Source organism: Battus philenor, unplaced genomic scaffold, assembly GCF_028537555.1.
Source record: "Battus philenor isolate CCGP_79_NKW_IND1 unplaced genomic scaffold, ilBatPhil1.0.hap1 SCAF_13, whole genome shotgun sequence".
Taxonomy (NCBI): Eukaryota; Metazoa; Arthropoda; class Insecta; order Lepidoptera; family Papilionidae; genus Battus; species Battus philenor.
The window spans coordinates 3,295,232-3,314,517 of NW_027181675.1; the positions used below are offsets into that span (position 1 = coordinate 3,295,232).

The window sequence follows — 19,286 nt, forward strand, 5'->3', positions numbered from 1 at the left end:
AAAGGAATCCTCCAAAGGTAAAGAAAGCACTTTCCAAGGAGTGAATAGGAATCTCACATAGCCCTGCACTTCCCCCAGAGGGCAGGGTATTTTGTGACCATACAGAAGACACTCCCCCTCCTTCAAAATAAAAAAAGGTACTTGTAATTAAAGATTCCAATTTTTAGGTGGCACAACTATCATAAAAAAGTCAGTTCAAATAAAAAATATTTTTTTTCCATTAGGCATTTACGTGCACTATTGAATCGTCGATTATTTTAAGGTTTTTAATATTAAACTGATACCGGCTCGGAATTCTACTCTGCTGAGAAGAGCAATACAACAAAAACAATACAGCTTTACTAATATAGATCAGAACTTTAATCTAAATATGTATTTTAGAGGTGAAGGTGTAAAACGCTTTAAAGGGGTAAATGTTTAGCTCGTTTGTTAGTAAAAAGCTTTAAATCTATTTCTGATCAACCTATGTAAAGCAATCACTATACAATAGGTTACATTAATTAATTTTCTATTTAAATGCAAGAGGCTGATAACTTTGGGATGTATAAAGTCTGCAGGGAACGATAGTAGACAATAATATTTTTTTTTAATGTAGTAATCTGAATTTCGTATAGGCTTTTTCTTACTGTACTGATATTATGTTATTTATCATTTTTTATGTGACAGCAAGTTAGCTTTTCATTTACCCATTTTAAGTTTTTACCTACCTACCTACCTTAAACCGATCATTCTGTATAATAGCGGAAATATAATTTGCTGGCTCCCGCTGCGCACGTAGCCTCCACGATGTAGGCGACTATAAAATATACCATATATGAAAAATGTGTATGATTGCAATGGTCTCACTTCAACGCGTTTATGGTATTTAGCAAGGATACGAACTGTGACGCATTCCTATATACTAATTGAAGTATAAAAACAAAGTTCTAACATTTGTGGTCGTTTATGTACATACTACATAAATATATTGTTCATTTTAATTGAAAGGGCAAAAAGGGAAACGTTTTTTTTTGTCATATTGATATATGAATTTTAATATAATAATCGTAGTTTATTTTGGAAATAATTATGTGATATACTCTTGACCAACAGCTAAATAATTATAAAGAAATATACAAGCCTCAGCTACATATGAGGATAATCTTGCTTCATTTTTTTAAAGAATTGTATAGCCTTTTTAACACATTCACCAGAATATGATTGTAAAAGTTTTGATAGTAAACATGATAATATCAATTAATTAGTATTAAATAGTCTATATTTATAAAAATTAAAAATAAAACGGGTCGCCGTGAATATTTGATAAATTTTTAGGTATCCCTGGGATGGTTTCTGAAAAAAGTTTTTGCTTATTTGTTTATGTTAAAGGTATCAAAACCGGCCTTCTTGTTCATATATCTAATTAGATGCATTATATAAGCAATGTATATACAGATATATCTAGTATCTAATAATCGCGTGAATTATTTTTGTTTACTTACTAGAACCGAAATAAATGAATAAATCAAAGATTTTTTCGGCATGAGTCTCACGATCTTTTTTCACTTCGACACGAGTTGAATTTTTTCATTACAGTCGAGTTACTCATGTTGGCGAAAAGGAACACGGTGACCTTTTTTTAGTTTTGTATTTGAAATGTCTTTTATTTACTGCTAATAAAACATGGTATCTACAAACAATATAATTTAATTTTGAGGCTATAACTATATATTTATAAATTATTTTACACGTGTTCCTTGACTAGATATATTTAGATAACTGTTTCAATTAGTATTTGATTTCTGTACCGGAATTCGGTTGTAAGTTCCGAAGACAGTTTATTTATGTGTAATGCCGTATACAAAGCAAAGACATAAGCAAAATAACTAGGTGTTAGGTTTTACTACAACTATTTAAGTTTTATTTCAAAAAACATCGTTAGAGTGGTTTATTACTTTCATAAAAAAAATTCAATGATTTTCTGGTAGAAATCGACGATTGTTTTATGATCGCCATTAATATTTTTTTTTCTAATTACACGTGATTTATTGTTATGTCCTGTTGATGTACTACCTTTTTCTTACTTCCATTGTGTCTCTTGTGAGGATCGTGAACCTTTTGGGAAAGTTTATGGTGCACTATTCACGCCATCTTGCCGGTCTTCGTCAAAGTGCGTAGTTGCATACAAACATAATACCAAGGCGACTAGATAAATAATGAGATAACCATTTTCTTAATAACTGTACAGTGATGTGAGGCCGTTAAAATAAGCTAATGTTCGCGGTACGACGGGCCAAGTGTGACGGATGTCTTTCTTTTCGCCCCTAGCGATACAGAAATCTGTTTTTAAAACTATAGAATATATATTATACCTCATCTGGTAGTCTAAATAATACCACGTTTCCTACAAGAATGAATAAATAAATAAAGTTTTCGTTGTCAACAGTGCGAAGCTACGACAAACATGACAAATGCGGGCTGGTGTGGATACCACGCGTCGTGGCGTACCGCTGCCGTACGTGCGGCATCTCGCCGTGCATGTCCATCTGCCGCGACTGCTTCCACCGCGGCGATCACTCCACGCACGACTTCAACATGTTCCTCTCGCAGGCCGGAGGCGCCTGCGACTGCGGCGACAACTCCGTCATGAAGGAAGACGGGTGAGTGCAACCCGCTTTATTGCGTATTTCAACCATGCCCTTAACCGTTTGGGTCCAAGCAGCGCGATCGCGCTTTCTATATATATGTTCGAACATATGCAAGAAGCGCGATAGCGCTTGTTTGATTTATTGTCAAGAAACAGCAAGCGGTATTCATCCAGTTTGTTTCGATAAATACCAATGCTACAAATTACAATTGATACTCTCTATTTAAATTCTATGTTAACACATATTTCAAGTTTGTTCTATATTTTTTTTAAAAGATATCAACAAAAGTAAAACTTAATTTTGTAATGTATTATTGTATTTTTATAACACAATTCTACGTATTGTAAAATATACTATTTACTCGAAAAGTAGATGTGTGTTGTACTTGCGTAAGTAAACTTGAGCGTTCCAAAACGGCAATCCGTAACGCAGCGTCAGTAGTCCGCAGTGCTCGAAATGCGCTGGGCTTTCTCCACATAAAATCTGAAAAGCGCGATCGCGCTGCTTGGGACTCAAACGACAAGTGCAGCATACGACGCCCCATACATACGTTGGCCAGAAGCCGGATAGAAAAATTATTTAGAGACGTTACTCGCAGCGCCACCTGTCTGTGCGTCGCTCGGTCTCGCTATAAGAAACGTAACCACAGCGGACTGTCCAGTTGAAGTGACAGTTGGTAGGTCACATGGTTCGCAGAACAGATGGCCGCAACTCCTTAAGGTCCTGGAGAGAAAACCACGGACTGGCAAACGCAGCTAGGAATGACCACCTATATGTTTGGACAAACGACCTCTTTCTGTTTCTTGCAGAAGTGATTTATCGATATTTTAGTATGAAATTACAGGATCTACTAGCAAACACCTTTTTTCCTTTCACACTATAATCGCTGATTCAAAATCCATAGGCCTCGAGTCCGATAAAATTGTAAAAATCAAATAGGCTGGCTAACAGCTTCATTCTATGTAATTAAGTCTCGTGACCGTACCCGTAATCGCAGTGAGATTTTTGGTTAACGTTACATAGTATCTACACAAGTCCTGGGTATGCTCTTTTACACTAATTTACAAACGTAAAGACACATTATCCATGTCAGTAGTTTATTTATTTTTATATTAAATGGAAAGCTGTGACAATGGCTCATTTTACAGTTATAGATATTTTTACTAACTTTTCAAAAAACCTATTTTAACATAAACAGGACTAAAAAAATTATTCTTTAAAATGTAGGGGATTTGTTGTATGTAACTATCCTATTTATAAATTATTTATGGATTTATAAACTAATATGTATTTTATTTATTTTTCATATACAAAATAAATTTGCACTTGAAATACGAGGTTATATGATAACTTCATAATAAATATAATTTCATAACTTAGTTTCTTAAGAAAATATATTATTTATGTGTAATCAAGTTGAGCATAATCGGTATACCTAAAACATGTGTGCGTGCGTGCGTGCGTGCGTGCGTGCGTGCGTGTGTACGTGCGAACGTTCGTGCGTGCGTGTGTACGTGCGAACGTGCGTGCGTGCGAACATGCGTGCGTGCGTGCGTACGAGTGTGTGTGTGTGTTTGTTACCCCTCTATTAATACCATAGGTATGTATTGTTCTCTCCACTAATAGTAATAAATGATCTCATACAAACGGGCCAAGCACTCTAATTTCTATAATAGATCCGCTTATTGGAACAGCGCATGCATGGAGTTGTCTTACACTTATATACTAACATTGTGCAATAAAATTTGAGTTAAAATTAAAAAGCATAGTGTGAGTAAAACGTGATTATTCAAAATTACGAATTATAATGAATGTTTTAAGTAATGTATTCGTAAAAGTGTATTTTAGCATTTTTATTTATCGATACTACATTAAGTGATAAGGCAAATGGTTTCGCGGTGGCGGTCGTCTAGGAAACAACTGCTTACAATGTAACATCGAATTATAGTCATTTCTGATGTTTTATACAAAATATAAGTAAATTTGCTAAAAGCATGTTTCCATTAGACTTTTATTCAGTCGGTATCCAGCATACGGGGAGTCCCCGCGACCGAACAACTAACTTCATGAGTGGGGGTAAAAGTTTCCCCACGTGGGGTCCATGATGATTAAGATGGACAATTCTAAAATGAATTCGATACGAGTTTAACCTTTTCGATATGAGAATTTTAAAGTAAGGGACTGTACAAAAAAGGTTGTTAACACTGGTGGCGCTTCGATTTTGGCGCGGCCACTTATTTTCGTAATTAGACGCGAACTTACTGCTCGGGATCATAACGAGAAATATGCATGCGGGCTCTATCGGATAAGGAATACTGGCATCGCTTGTAAACCCCATGGCATGCGCGATTAGAAATCCCCAGACCACGAATGTCTGCTCCAACGAGCAATGGAAATTAGGGAAATGACATCTTGACAAGCTGATGACCGCACGCACAGCGCCAAACAAGAATTTAATATTTATGTTATATTTTCATATATATGATTCTGATAAGATACAGATGAAGCACTAAACCCCACAGAGCATCGATTAACACTGGTAACATAGTCACGGCTCAATATTTATTAACTTAACAATTGTTAAGTTACGCTGGTCTTTCAACTCTGAACACAATGAACTTTGCGCATAGTAATTTGTCGGCTTATTTGGGCCTTATGGGTAGTTTTTTTTTTTTTGAGAACATGGTTTTTTACCTGTCATTTAGTCAATACATAAGACATGCGTCTACATTCTAATAAAACAAACAATGTGTAGTAAATATACATACGTGTTAAAGAGACGTACGAGGAGTGACAACAATACATTACGTCTTACTTTTCACAAAAGGTCAATGACCCTCAACTACTTTGTGCAACTAAAAAAATATGTCTTCTAATGAATAGGTAACAGTAAGATCTTATTATGTTTTCTATTATTTTATTTATTTCAAATTGTATATCTATTCTTAAGTTAAAAATGGAAATATGTTCTCATCAGATGTTTTCAAGTAATAGTACATGGCGAAAATTAATGAAACGTACTTTGTTATTGAACATGGAAATGTTAGGATTTGCGTCAAACTTTTAACTTCAGATGCTATTAACTATAGCAATAAGCGGGATTTTAAACATACCAGCCAAACGGGCGACGTAAATTTATAGTATTCTGTCGAATGTCTTTGCTATCATGTATAATTATCATACATATATTTTGTATTTAAAATCTTTTACACAAATTTCTTTTGAACTTTGCAATAATGGTTACGTGAAATCGTTAAGCAATAAGAGGAGCGCAAGATATGAAAGAATGATAATTTCTTTAGAGTATAGGAAATAAAGGAATGAAGGCTGATCACGTGAGTAAATGTTGTAAAATCGTACCAGTGCAGTGCTCTCCACGCATCCGCGGTCCGCGGACGAGGGCGTGAGTGACGTCACGCTCCACCGGCACGGCCGAGGCGAGCAGGAAAGCGGCCTACGCGCGCTATATTTGGACTCTGCGCATTATGGACCTGCATCGCGCTTAATGATCCGTTAATAAAATATTATTCGGCTTCCCGAGATACGCTGCAGACCGTGACTATTTTTATACCGGACGCTGTACATGAACAGTGGTCGTCTAATTAAATGCCTACAGACGAACACCGTCACAACAAGCGAGATTGCCTCGCCATTCTGTTCAGGAACACAAGGTGACAATGCAGTCTCGTTATTTTCTCGGAACCTTACAGAGAATAGATCAGTATCATTGTTCTACTGGTTGCCATGAGTCTCGTTGTTCTTAAATATCTAATAGATTGTGGTGTTACTTTGCAGAAGTCCATCCTAAGTAAGAAAAGGACTAATATATAGCTACTTCCGCTATGCATTATTATAGCTATATATTAGTCCCTTTCTCGTTATTTTATTCAATACCACAAACTGTCAGTATAGTATTTTTGTTCTGTTTAGAATAACAAAGGTCAAGTTTATTAAATCATTTTGTTCGGTAGCACAAACCGTCAAGACAGTCTTGTTATTCTATTAAGGATCACCTAAAGACAAAATACTGTCGTTATTTGTTCGAGACAACGAAACGTCCACACAGTGACGTTGTCATGTAAACTGAACCAAAAAGACAACATAGTTTTGTTGTCATGTTTTGGGCCACAAAAAGTTAAGATAGTCTCGGTATCACTAAGAGACTACAAGATAGTTTCTTCTTCTCCTTCTCAGACTTCAACTGCAAGGTATAGGCTTCACTCAGATTGTCACGATGACTGATCTTGCACTGCTCGCACTCGTCGATTTTCCGCGACGTTAATTATGTCGTCGGACCACCTAGTGAGCCGACTTTGCACTAAAATAAAGAGGTCAATTTAGCTTGCGCAGCATGAACAGAAGACGAGATTATTTCATTTCTTTTATTTAATAGAATCAGGCGTTGTTTTGCGGAAGTCCATCTTAAGTAAGAAAAGGACCAATATTTAGCCACTTCCGCACATGCAGTCGTAGTCATGCAACAAAGTGCACCGCTCACCAGCCTGATAAAGGCGCATGCGGCAAACAATGCGAATTACAAAACTACCACCGTTAAATCACTCAAGACGTGTTTCACCTCTCCACGGGGCATATTCAGGAGTTATGTTACACCGATTAGTGCCAAACACAGAGTGGAACTTATGCATGTGCGGAAGTGGCTAAATATTGGTCCTTTTCTCATTTCGTCATTTTGTTAAGGACAACTAAGAAACGTTCATTAAATTACTACATAGTATTATTAACGTATTCTTTATAAGAAGTTAAGTATTTTGAATTTTTAATGACAACTGTAGGTCGGTCAATAGAGTATGCGAGCTTCGTGGCCTTAGTACAAATTAGTAGGTGGATCGTCGACTTGCAGCGATTCGTATAAGGTAATTGTATTAGCGCTAATTGAAGTGCTAAGTGGCTTTCGTTGTCTTTGTTTCCTATATAATACGACTTACTCTTTAATGCACTGGTAATTGTATTCATTGTTTATATTTTGAACTAAGGTATTTGTTTCAAAACCTCAAAAACTGATGGAATCGAAAGAAAATTAATTATTATAACTCTATATATAAGAACATTTTTTAATGATATTATTTTCCCTTCTTTTATTTGACTATAAAGATATTTCTGTAAATAAATTATAATTATCACTTTTTTGGTGTTTTATTCGAAACTATATCGTTTGCTGTTTTAAAATTTAACAGATGTGGAACTCTAAAGGACAGATGTGGGTGTCGCTGGAGGCGTAAGGAAAGTGGCCCTGCACCCGGCTGCAAACGATTGCCAATCTGTTATGGCTCGCGTATCTCGAGCATTACTTTGTTTTAAAGGTCACCCGTCTCGATACAATTTGTGTTATATGTATAATAGTTCTATCAATATATACGTTTACTGACATTGTCGTCTTGTTATATATTTACTTAAATGCAACCGTGAGCAGTCCCTAACGAATTTTTATGCAAACCTAATAAATGTTTATATTGTGCATAAAATTTAAAAGATTTATAAATTTTTATTATCTATTTAAAAATAAATAAGTACATACTAGCAATACTAAAAAAAACTTGCATCGATGTTTGGCCCATCATATAAATAATATAAGCAACGATTGCATCAAAATAATTATTTTTAGTTTATTTGAAGCAAGAAGACAGCTCGTAAAACGTAATGCGTGTAATTTTGGTTCCATTAAATAATATATCACATCTGTCCAATCGACAGCGTTTATTCTTAAAATTCCCAGTAAATTTTTTTGTCAATTTATCAAACTTACGAGAAATATGATTTCTTCGTCGAATAGATTTATTCAATATATTATATATATTTTTTATCTTTCAATCAATTTTACCTTAAAGTAGTATGTTGAGAGTTATGAACTGCCGAATGCTTAACTTAGTATGGCAATTCATATTATATGTGTTGATAAATAAATATTACTAAAATAAGAACCATATAGAGGCTAAAATGTTTCGTCAGCCGCCTTGTGAAATTATCATTCGGGCCGTTTCTCATTGAGACGTCAGTGGCGCGGCAAGTGGAGCGGCCGCCAAAACAATGGGCGATAATCCGTTACGCGCCGGCTTTGAACTTCACCTTGGCCGCGCGGGGTCCCAGCCTTGGCCGCGTGCCGCCTAGATAATGTGCGCGCGGTAATCACACGCGGTGACGCTCCCGTCGCTTATGCGCTCCTGGTACCGTCCAATTGTGTGCAGTACTAACGACTACTTCCAGCTTCAATTGAGATCTTAACCAGGTGGAAAACGGACTATGCCAATTTTAACTATGTGCAAAGATCAGGAGAAAATATTTAAATTGATAATGGCATGGTTAGCAAATAACTTATTTCGTCATAACGTATAAAGTAATTAATATTGTACGGATTTTTAATATAAATGTAAGTCTTATAATTAACTTATGAAAATGCATTGAAAAATAAGTTATTAGTCCTTTTCGAAACGTTACCTCAAGAAAAAATTGTTTCATTTAGGACAGACAGCTTGACGTTGTCAACCGACCATTTTGTACTGAAATTACAAAAATGACGAGACGTATATTCATAGGTTTATAGTCTCATTAGAATGAAATATTTTTTTTCAATTTGAAATGATTAATAAAGACAGTGAGTATCTATGTAGCCTTTAAATAGCCATTAAGTTCAAAATCGCTAATAATTACGGTCATGTTGGCTTTACGGTGTAGCGAAACGCTATTTGGTATATATCGTATCATACAGCAGAGATCCATAGGCGAACGAAAGTAACAGACATAGCCCGGTGGATTGACAAGTCGAAGTGGCAGTGGGCAGGTGACAGCGCGCAGAACAAATTACGGCCGGGGATTTAAGATTCTGGTGTGGAGACCACGGACCAGCGCAAGCACAGCCTAAAACCTTTAATCACAACGACAGACGACATTGCTAAGGTCGCCGGGATGCGCTGGAGGCAGGTCGCTTCTGTTCACTGTTCATACTAGAAATATATTTGATAGATCTATTTGAACGTCCTAGAGCTGAAATTATGGTGACAATTTTACACGTTATATCATAACATTGTATTGGCCAGCTTGTATAAATTATGTTATTTAAATGTAATTAAAAAAAAATGTTATTGTATTTTCAGGTTCTGCAGCAATCATGGCAACAAGTGTCCAAGGACAGGCGCCGCGCCTGCAGAGCTCATGTGCGTGGCTGAAGCGATGATGCCAAGACTCATACTGCGTCTCTTGCAGCATTTCAGAGAAAATAGGTCAGTAAAACCTTGAGATATTTTTCAAAAGAGAAGTAATTGTGTTGTTTGTTATGACTGCACTCCTATAATATAAAAGACGAAATAATGCCTTGATGCATAATGAGCTTTCCGTTAAATTGTGAAAAGAAAAAATATTGTGTTAAACAACAGCTCAGAATCTATTTACATTATAAAAGTAAACATATCTATCATATTTATCTATTAAAATAATAGTGTTTTAGTTTTAAATTTACTTACCAAGTATTTATTCATATTATTATCAACAAGACATCTTTTATGTAATAAACTTCGTATGCCGTCAGAGGAATACCCGAAGAGTTAATTTGCTAGAAACTAGAATCTAATAATGGTAAAAAATAAATAATTTGCTATAATAACATCATGCATCTAAAATAAAATTCAGAGGGTCCCGAAGGAGCTTCGATATCTAAGGGTCCCGCTACAAAATTCAAACAGGTTTTCATTGTGATCTCTTTCACAAATATCCTTAATACAGTACAGTATTTTACCTGTTTACTAATCACGTACCATAATATATTATACTATATTATTATTTCTTAAAATAGGTTTATTTCATATTATTAATTATCTATGTAGTATCATTCAGTTATATAAAACATATTATGAAAGTTACACAAATATTTATTTAACCGATTATGGTTATTTGGCGAGGACTGCTATTGTCCTATCGCACAGTAACGCCCTCACCTGTGACATAGATAGACTAACACAGATATATCACAATTCAAAGTAAAGTGTTCCTATTTATTAAGTTTCTCATGTTTTGCGTGTTTATATTACTATTTTCACTTGTAGGGACTAACATTTTGAACGCTCTTGTTTTCAGCTGGGGCACTCAAACAACGTCGGACAGCTACCGCATCGCGGTACAGGAGTGCGAGGGCTACGTACAGATGCTGATGGAGTTTAACAACATGGGCGACCTGATGCGCTCCGCGATGACCAAGGCACTCATTAACCCACAGGTAACGTCAGTGCAAATTGCATCCTCGTAGTAGTTCACCCAATATTTTAATTTGGACTCTACACCTTTTTACAATAGCTAAGTTCCAGGTCTGTACTGGGCTTTGGATCTGGAGGCCGTAAGTTCAGGTCGCTTAGACGAATTGAATATGCTCATGGATCCTGGAAAAGGGAACACGGGTTCCATTGCCGCAATACATGTTTTAAAGTGTGCTAATGAACCAAATAGCAGTTGAAGCTGTTATAGTAGTACAGGAATGATGAACAAAACATTACTTTTATAATGCGATTTCATGTCGCTTGTATAACAAGTTTCATCAGTTAATTTATATAGATTTGTATACACTCAAAAGAATGCTTGTTTTTATATTATATTTTTTTACTGTGAAATTTATAGTAATTTGTACTATTTATCATTAAATAAATATAATCAATGAAGTACCTTGTTTTCACATTGTCCTGGTATATCTGGGTTATACATGAATGCTTGAACTATGTTTTTTTCTATAACGCTGTGCTCTTCTACCGTGTTAAATGAGGATTCTTTTAACCTTTTATTACAGATTTTTTTTATTATAGAATAGTTTATTTTTGTAAGTGCAATGCCAATGGATGTCTTACGGCTGAGATGATGATGATAATGACATGATTTTTATATTTCAAAATCTTTTAATAACACCTCCTGACTTTTAATGGAAACTGGCAAAAGGCTTTAGCAAACTTTCAAGTGGATTAGTTGTAAATTATAGTAACATGTAAAGCAAGGATGAAGCTTTTCACAGAGTGTAATTACAGATTGATGTATATCTATATGAAATGGGCACAATTCATGTAGTTACATATGCCTGCTAAAGCAATGTCCTACTACTACTTCTAAGATCACACTACATTCCGATCAATCAATTTGAAGAATACTCTCTACTTGACAAATTTTCTTTTAAGTTGTTGAAAATTCGTTACAGTGCGTTTGTAAAGTGCTTTCTTTATTCAGATGTACCGAAACCTCGTGGAGCCTCCGTTTCCCGATACAGAGTACGGACGCTACATGGCCGAGTCCAACAAGATGTATGAGAAAGCCATTGAATCGTTTCCTGCTCCAGAACCCCCTGACGAGTGAGTTTTATATGCTTATCTATTATCAAGAAACTATTTTTTTCTTCTTTAAAGTTATGGAAATATAAAAAGATTTTATCACTATTTCTAGAAAAAAATATTCTTGTTTCTCACCTGAGAAAAAGATGTTTTTTCTCTATTATTCAAGCACTAATTTGAAAATTATCAGATAATACTTAAATATTAGTGATGAATCACAGTATGGAATTTGATCTCTCACTATTTATTGGCAAGCTTACACTTGCTCAAAAAGCCATGTACTGGGTTATGCTCTGGATTTGTCTAAGAAATCAAATAGGAATGAGGAGACCAGTAAATGAATGAAAGTGATCGACCTAGCCCAGTAGATTGGCTAGTTAAAGTCTTTAACATTCTGGAGTGGGAATTATGGATTGACAAGCCCAGCACAGGTTAACCTACATGGTAGACAGACAAACTTGTTGAAGTAACCAAAACGCTGGATGCAGACTATTTCCAGTTCAAATTCTATGAAGAAGGCCCATGTTCTGCAGTGACCATCATATGACTGATGATAATTTAGATATATTTTATAGATTTAAGATCTGCATTATCTGTTTAATGGAATTGTGTTTAATTTGTGCTTAAATGTATATGTCCCACGCTTCTTCTTACCATGGTGGTCCCATAACTTTGTTATTATAAAAACTACTTTAGCTTTCATTATGTAAGATAGCAAAGCTAATATTTACATCCACAGATACCGACACCTGCCCGCACTGGCGCCCCGGCTGCAGCACAACACATTGCTGGACGAGTTCATATTCTGGACGTTCAAGTATGAGTTCCCGCAGAACGTTGTCTGTTTCCTTCTGAACATGCTCCCAGATCAAGATTACAAGGTAAACACTAAAATACTTCTATTGTTTTAGTTACTTTATTATTGTTTACAATTATGATATGATGTCACAGGCTTAAGCATAGCTAATTAATTAAATTAAATTACACTATTTAAACAAAAATATTAAATATAGAAATTGTGTTGACTTACACTACTAACATTTATTTATATATTATTAACATGTAATGTATTTGTATGTATGTTTTAATTGTTTAAATAGTTGATATTCTAATTTGCTGCTTCAATAATTTTTTTAAATGCCAATTTTGTACTAATTCTCTTACAATTCTCTACATGTTTAGATATTTTAACTATTGCTGTACATTATGTTATGAATAACGTTATATTGTCAGTGGACAAGAGCTGTTCTTTAAAGAATAATTGAAAAAAATAATTTTACTTTTGAAACAGCTTAATCAATAAAACTGTTCAATTTAATAACAATATATGGATATGTAAATTTAGGGTGAGATTTATGGGTATTAATTATATTCGAAATTAAATAATTAAAAATCTGTCACAAAACACATTTACATCTGTGTCATACTTTTAAAAAAAAATATGGCAGATGTTTTTTATAATTATTTTACTAATTTCTTTTTAGATTTGCTTTAGTTTAATTTCGAACTCACAGAAATAAACAGTTAATTGGAATAACTAATTTATGATCCAGAAATAATTTGGTTGAGAGATAATACGGCTTTTTTACATTAACCAATTTATCATTCCAAAATAGACTAATGTTTGACTGATCTTGACTAAAACTATGTACTGATACAGCCATCGTTAATAAATAGAACTCACCTTTCTCCCTTCTTTATCCTCGTTGCTGAGGGTCATGACTTGCCTTGATTCGGAGTTATTATCATCTTCAGTATGCACCACCTGTATTTATATTTGTCATTGTGGACCAATGTTTGTTTTCAAGTGAATATCAGTTGCCCGAGGTTTTGGCCGAACGCCTTTGCTATGTGACAGTAGAATAAATAGAAATTCGCCAGTCGTCATTATGATCAATTGTAGTATGTTTACTGCTCGACATAAGCCATCCCCATATTCGACGTTCTGGGCGACGCTTTATATCTAAGAGTAATCTCTGTGACGAAGCTTGTATTAGAGTCGGTAGTAAAATCCAGAGATGTACAGCTTGACAGTAACAGAACTGTCAAAGAAACTCCTGCCATCATGTGGGAGAGTCTAGTTTTCAAGTTTTAATCTATAATGTATAAGAATTAAATATATTTTTAAATGTATATTAAGTTGTGCTGACGTGTGCTTTTATTTTTGTACAGGAGCATCTGACACGGACGTTTGTGATGCATTACGCCCGTATCCCTCTGGTGCTGGAAGGCGCGGCGGACCCGGACACGCTTTCTAACCGTGTGGTGCACATGTCCGTGCAGCTTTTCTCTAACGAGGCGCTGGCGCTGCGCTGTGTGCAGCAGCTGCACCTGCTGCACGTGATGGTGCTCTCACTTCGGCTCATGATGGGCCGCATCCTCGTGCGCAATTCGTTGCACGACGCCGGCGCCAACCTGCACCGCGTCATCGACTGCACGCGCCGCCTCATGAAGGAGCACTGCTACTGGCCGCTCGTCTCCGACTTCAACAACGTGCTCAGCCACAAAAGCGTAGCGCTGCTCTTCCTTCAAGATGATGCCCTGGTCGACATGTGGTTCGAGTTTCTATCAATGCTGCAAGGCACGTGTTTTTTTCTTTATTTATTTGACACCATCCACAGATAATACAATGTAAAGTATAGATATACATAGATAATGCTTTACATACATAATAAAAAAAACTTACATAATATGAAGAAACATGAAATGTTACTTCAATATGTTATCCATATCTAAGAAAAGATTTCCACAATATGTGTGAATAATTAATATTTTTTTATAGTTTCTTTCAATTCGTTTCTATATTCTGTGTTCTCAAATAGTGAAACTGGATTACATGGGGGTTATGGAACTTATATTATTGAATGCAAAAAATTTAGCTTATTTTAATTATAAAAATAATCTGACTTTGGTTTTTCACAATTATATATATGTGCATATATATATATATATATATATCAAAATATAAAAGGTCACATCATATATTGTCATATCGATGAAAATGACTATTTATAGAGTCTTTTCAAAGAACTTGTGATTTGAAATTGACAGTGCCACATGTTGCATACCCATCAAATGTGAATATATGAAAAAAAAAAAATAATTACACAAACAAATTAAATCATATTGTTAAATAAGTCTGAAATATTTCATGTATGGCTATGTTAAATATAGTCTATACAGAGCCAATGCAATCAAAGTTAAATTGGTTGCAGTCTTAAATAGTCATAAAACTCAAAAGTCAAAATGTGATTAAAATTAAAATATTCGACATTTGTGAACATTATTTTAAATTTGTCATAATTGCCAAACCTTAATTTCTCTAATAAATTCAAAATTTGCATGATTTTCATTTAAAATAATTTTAAGTTGCGAAACCCCTTCATCATCATTGTCATTATAATATTTCTCGATGTTGGCTTCCCCTATAGATTTCCAGCAATACCAGTGTGAATCTACCTGCATTCAGTGTCTTCCGATGACCTTAACCAGGTTGTTGTTCACCTTACATAGGACATTGACCTAAAATGTCCCGCGCTGTGCTTGTCTATAGTGTCTACTCCAGAACTTTAAGGGCTAAGTGGGCATCTATTTTGCGCGCTTTTTGACACTAATTCGCCAATATCCACTCTATGAAGTCTAGGAAAAATATTATATTAACACGTGTTCTTCTATTTGCAGGCATGAATGTGAACGTACGCGAAACAGGCGGGCACATAGAGTTCGAGCCGTCCTCCTACTACGCGGCGTTCTCGTGCGAGCTGGAGGCGGCCGCGTACCCTATGTGGTCGGTGCTGAGCCACCTTTCGGAGCCGGTGCACGCGCCTTTGGCGCGTCGCATGGTGGCCGCCGCACTGGCTTACCTGCGCGACTGGCTCGACGCCGTCAACTTCACTACACCCTATATGCACAGGGTTAGTTACAAAACAAAACTTTTTTTTCTCATCCAATGCAAAAGTACCCAAGAATTATTCCAGACCCCTAGTGACTAAAAGTCGTCTCTTTTTTGACTTCTATTGTACTAACTACAGATTATTTTTCTTTTAATGAAGATTTTGAAAGTCACAGTACATTTGCAATTACTCTGAATTTTTTCGCTAAGTTGACATTCAGATCTGTAGCTAATTTGAAGCTCACGTGTTCACTTCCTCTCCAGTCTCCTGCACAATTACTAACAAATTGCAAAATTTTTTTATTTACTTTAAAAACTTTGTCAAGGCCATGTAATGGAATTTGAAAAATGCGGTATAATTATCTGAGAAATTTCTTTTTAGTATATATTGTAATTATACTATATTTAGATCACACCAAGCCAAAAGCTAAACATTTCTGTTAAAGAACTCCCAATTCAAAAAAAAAAGCTTTAAATGGTTGAATGTATATGTAATGTAGAGTACATTACATATATTATAACATATATTTGCTATTAATTAATGTGGTACACCCTATCCAAAAGTCAATGATAACAAAAATATTTAGTACTAAGAAGTTGTTCCATATTTTGGATTACTGCATATTAAAATTAATTATTGTTTATTGTAGAATTTGTACTTGTACTTTGAAAAAAAATACATATAGAAATAAGTGTAAAAATTTTAAAAGCTTTTTCTTGACAAATGGTTTCACCCCTTTAAAACCTTTACACATATAACCAGAGATTATAACTTAATTAAGGATACGTAAAATAATTGTAACCCATTCGATTCTCAGACAGAAGCGATGCACGCGTCCTTCCACTTCCCTCTGCACCGGTACCTGGCCGCATTCCTATGCGCTGGCGTTCGGTGCCTGGGCTTGCGGGCCGCAGACCTGCTGCCCTCACAGGACCTGCTGGCGCTGCTTGCAGTGCATCCCCTGCGAGTGCAGGTATGTACACCGCTTACAAACAGTTTGCACACATGCTCATTACTTGTATTGTACACTAATGCACCATGTATATGTGTTGATAAATCGAAGATCGCGTTCTCGGGCCTCATAGTGACCTTTAATGAAATGTTTGTTAAAGTATTATAATACTATCGTATTACAATAACACTAAAAACAGCAAAAAGCTTGGTCCTCTCTAACAACCTTAATCAAGTGTTGAATGCCTGACCCAATGTCTTCCATTACATTTAAGCAATCTAAGAGATACTTAAGACCTTAGTAAATGACAAAATAATACCAAAATATATGTCGTACAAAAAAGTCAATTTATTTATAGTAAAATATCGATATATTTATTTAGAAAAGCAAGTTTGGTAATTTTTATGTTAGTTATTTCATTAAAAATGGGTAATACTTTACCTAATTTTTTTGTAGTTATTATTTGGGTTCATGTATGACGACTTTGCCTACCAATGCAGTAAATTAGCACGTTATACTAAATACTATTATAGTATAGGTAACTAAAAAGAAAGACATTCACATAGATTTTATATATATACATACATAACTACCCAAGTCGAAATGCTTGAGGTAATCTTCAAGCTTAATTATTTTAATAGTTCTGGGCTAACTCCTAGTAGGCTCCTTGGGCCATTTCAAATCGAGTGAAGCTCTAAATATTAACGGGCATACAGAATTTTTAAATGACAAAATATATATTTGGTTTGTAACATACATAAAAGTGATAGATATATAATTTGAAGGAACAATTGTTTCAATGTTTTAATGTTTTCTACATAATGTTACTATGATTATTATTCTTTTTATGGTATGCATTTGTATATACTACACTTGACTTATATGTCATGCTTCCTTTTGTGATTAAATCAGTGTAATGGGTACCATAATGAATGTTACCGTAACTAACATGTATTGAATATTGCCATAAATTTGACATTGGTATTGCAAATTTAGTCAAATATTTGTATTGATTACAATTATAAATCACAACCTATTGGACAAATGAAGTGTAGGTAGTTCAACGGTTTTGTATTTACAAAAATTATTATGTATTGACAAAATATTGCAAAGATAGCCGAGATAACAACAGCACAGTGCATTCTCAATGAATTTTTTAAATTTGAGAAACCTATTCCCATTGTACTATTTTTGTTGCTGGCAGGCGTTTCGCTATGTTTTTCTCTTCGTCTTATTTCAATATGATGAATTAATTTGACAGTGTTTCTTTTAATCACAATGAACACTTTAGGTGTGATTTCAACAATAGTATATCATCATTTGAATCGTAGAATGTCCAATGCTTGACATAGGCTTCTCTTACAGACCCTAAAAGACTGTTTATAGGAGACCAGCGTCTTCTGACGACCTTAATAATGTCGTCTGTTCATCTTGTGGGTAGACGGGCAGCTTTTGATTGTTCGTGATTTCCAAGCCAGAACCTTAAGGCTGGCTCCAGGTACTATCTGTTATGCGCAGTGACCTTCACCACTGCCCCTTCATCTTGTCAATTCGTTGAGCTATTTTAGTTAGTGTTGTTCAACTCTAGACGAATCAGGGAATGAGTAGATCTGTATCTCGTTGAATATTTCTGAATATAGTTCTCTGTGTGACTCGCTTAGAGATTATGAACTTGATAACAAAGCCCTAAGTGACATATCATGTTTTTGTACAATACGAACCGTAGCCAAGTGCTATTCTTTATGATAACATAAATTTTAGCATTTATGTAATCATAAAGAATAAAACGACTCCTGGTGTAACCCTGCCTATAATAAAATCAATGTTGAAAACTGTATAAATTTTAATACCTAATACCAACGCAAATGATAACAACTTGTTTTAATTTCTGTGCTGATAATATAATGCCATAATGACCTGTCGTCAGTGGGGGTTAAGAGGTCTGATCTCGGGTTCTGTGTTTGTATTACGCACGGGAAGATGTTTATGCTTTGCGGCTATTTGTACAAATTTTCTGTAACTCAATGTTTAGTAGAACAGACATCTTTTCTTAATTAGATTCTAAATCGAGATAAAATATATAGCATTTCTTTCAAAACGTATTAAGGTAAAAAAATGTATAACATGCAAACTTTGTACTGCCAGAAGTTATTGGATTGTCACATTACATTAGAAAACTAATGAATGTAACAAATTTCAAAGTTCTCATATTATTGAATAAATGTGAAATAAAACAAAGAAATCAGCGAATCAAATGAAAGTGATCAATGAATGTTGGCGGCCGATACAGCTGTGAAACGATACAAAAAAATCAAACTCTCGCAGTTCAAAGCAAGCGAGCGGTCAAGCGCGCACCGTTTACAAGTAAAGCGCAGTTTCAATTCATAAGAAACTTTTACAACATAGTTTACTACTACTTTTAAAAAAGGTTGAATGAAATAAGTTACGCCTTTCTCAAGTTCAAAGTGACTAAAGTGACCACTTGGAAATGGTCTTAACA

At 35.0% G+C, this 19,286-nt stretch overlaps 1 protein-coding gene across 2 annotated transcripts in view; it reads left to right on the forward strand.

Moving 5' to 3' along the window:
- Positions 1–19,286, forward strand: part of Ubr3 (Ubr3 ubiquitin ligase) — a 102,452-nt gene that overhangs the window by 32,343 nt on the left and 50,823 nt on the right. For both annotated transcript variants that reach the window (XM_068776963.1, XM_068776965.1), the window contains exons 2-9: positions 2,426–2,639; positions 9,737–9,862; positions 10,713–10,851; positions 11,841–11,962; positions 12,681–12,822; positions 14,114–14,522; positions 15,623–15,855; positions 16,652–16,807. In XM_068776963.1, the coding sequence (XP_068633064.1) occupies positions 2,426–2,639; positions 9,737–9,862; positions 10,713–10,851; positions 11,841–11,962; positions 12,681–12,822; positions 14,114–14,522; positions 15,623–15,855; positions 16,652–16,807 (1,541 nt within the window). The remainder of the gene's footprint in view (positions 1–2,425; positions 2,640–9,736; positions 9,863–10,712; positions 10,852–11,840; positions 11,963–12,680; positions 12,823–14,113; positions 14,523–15,622; positions 15,856–16,651; positions 16,808–19,286) is intronic.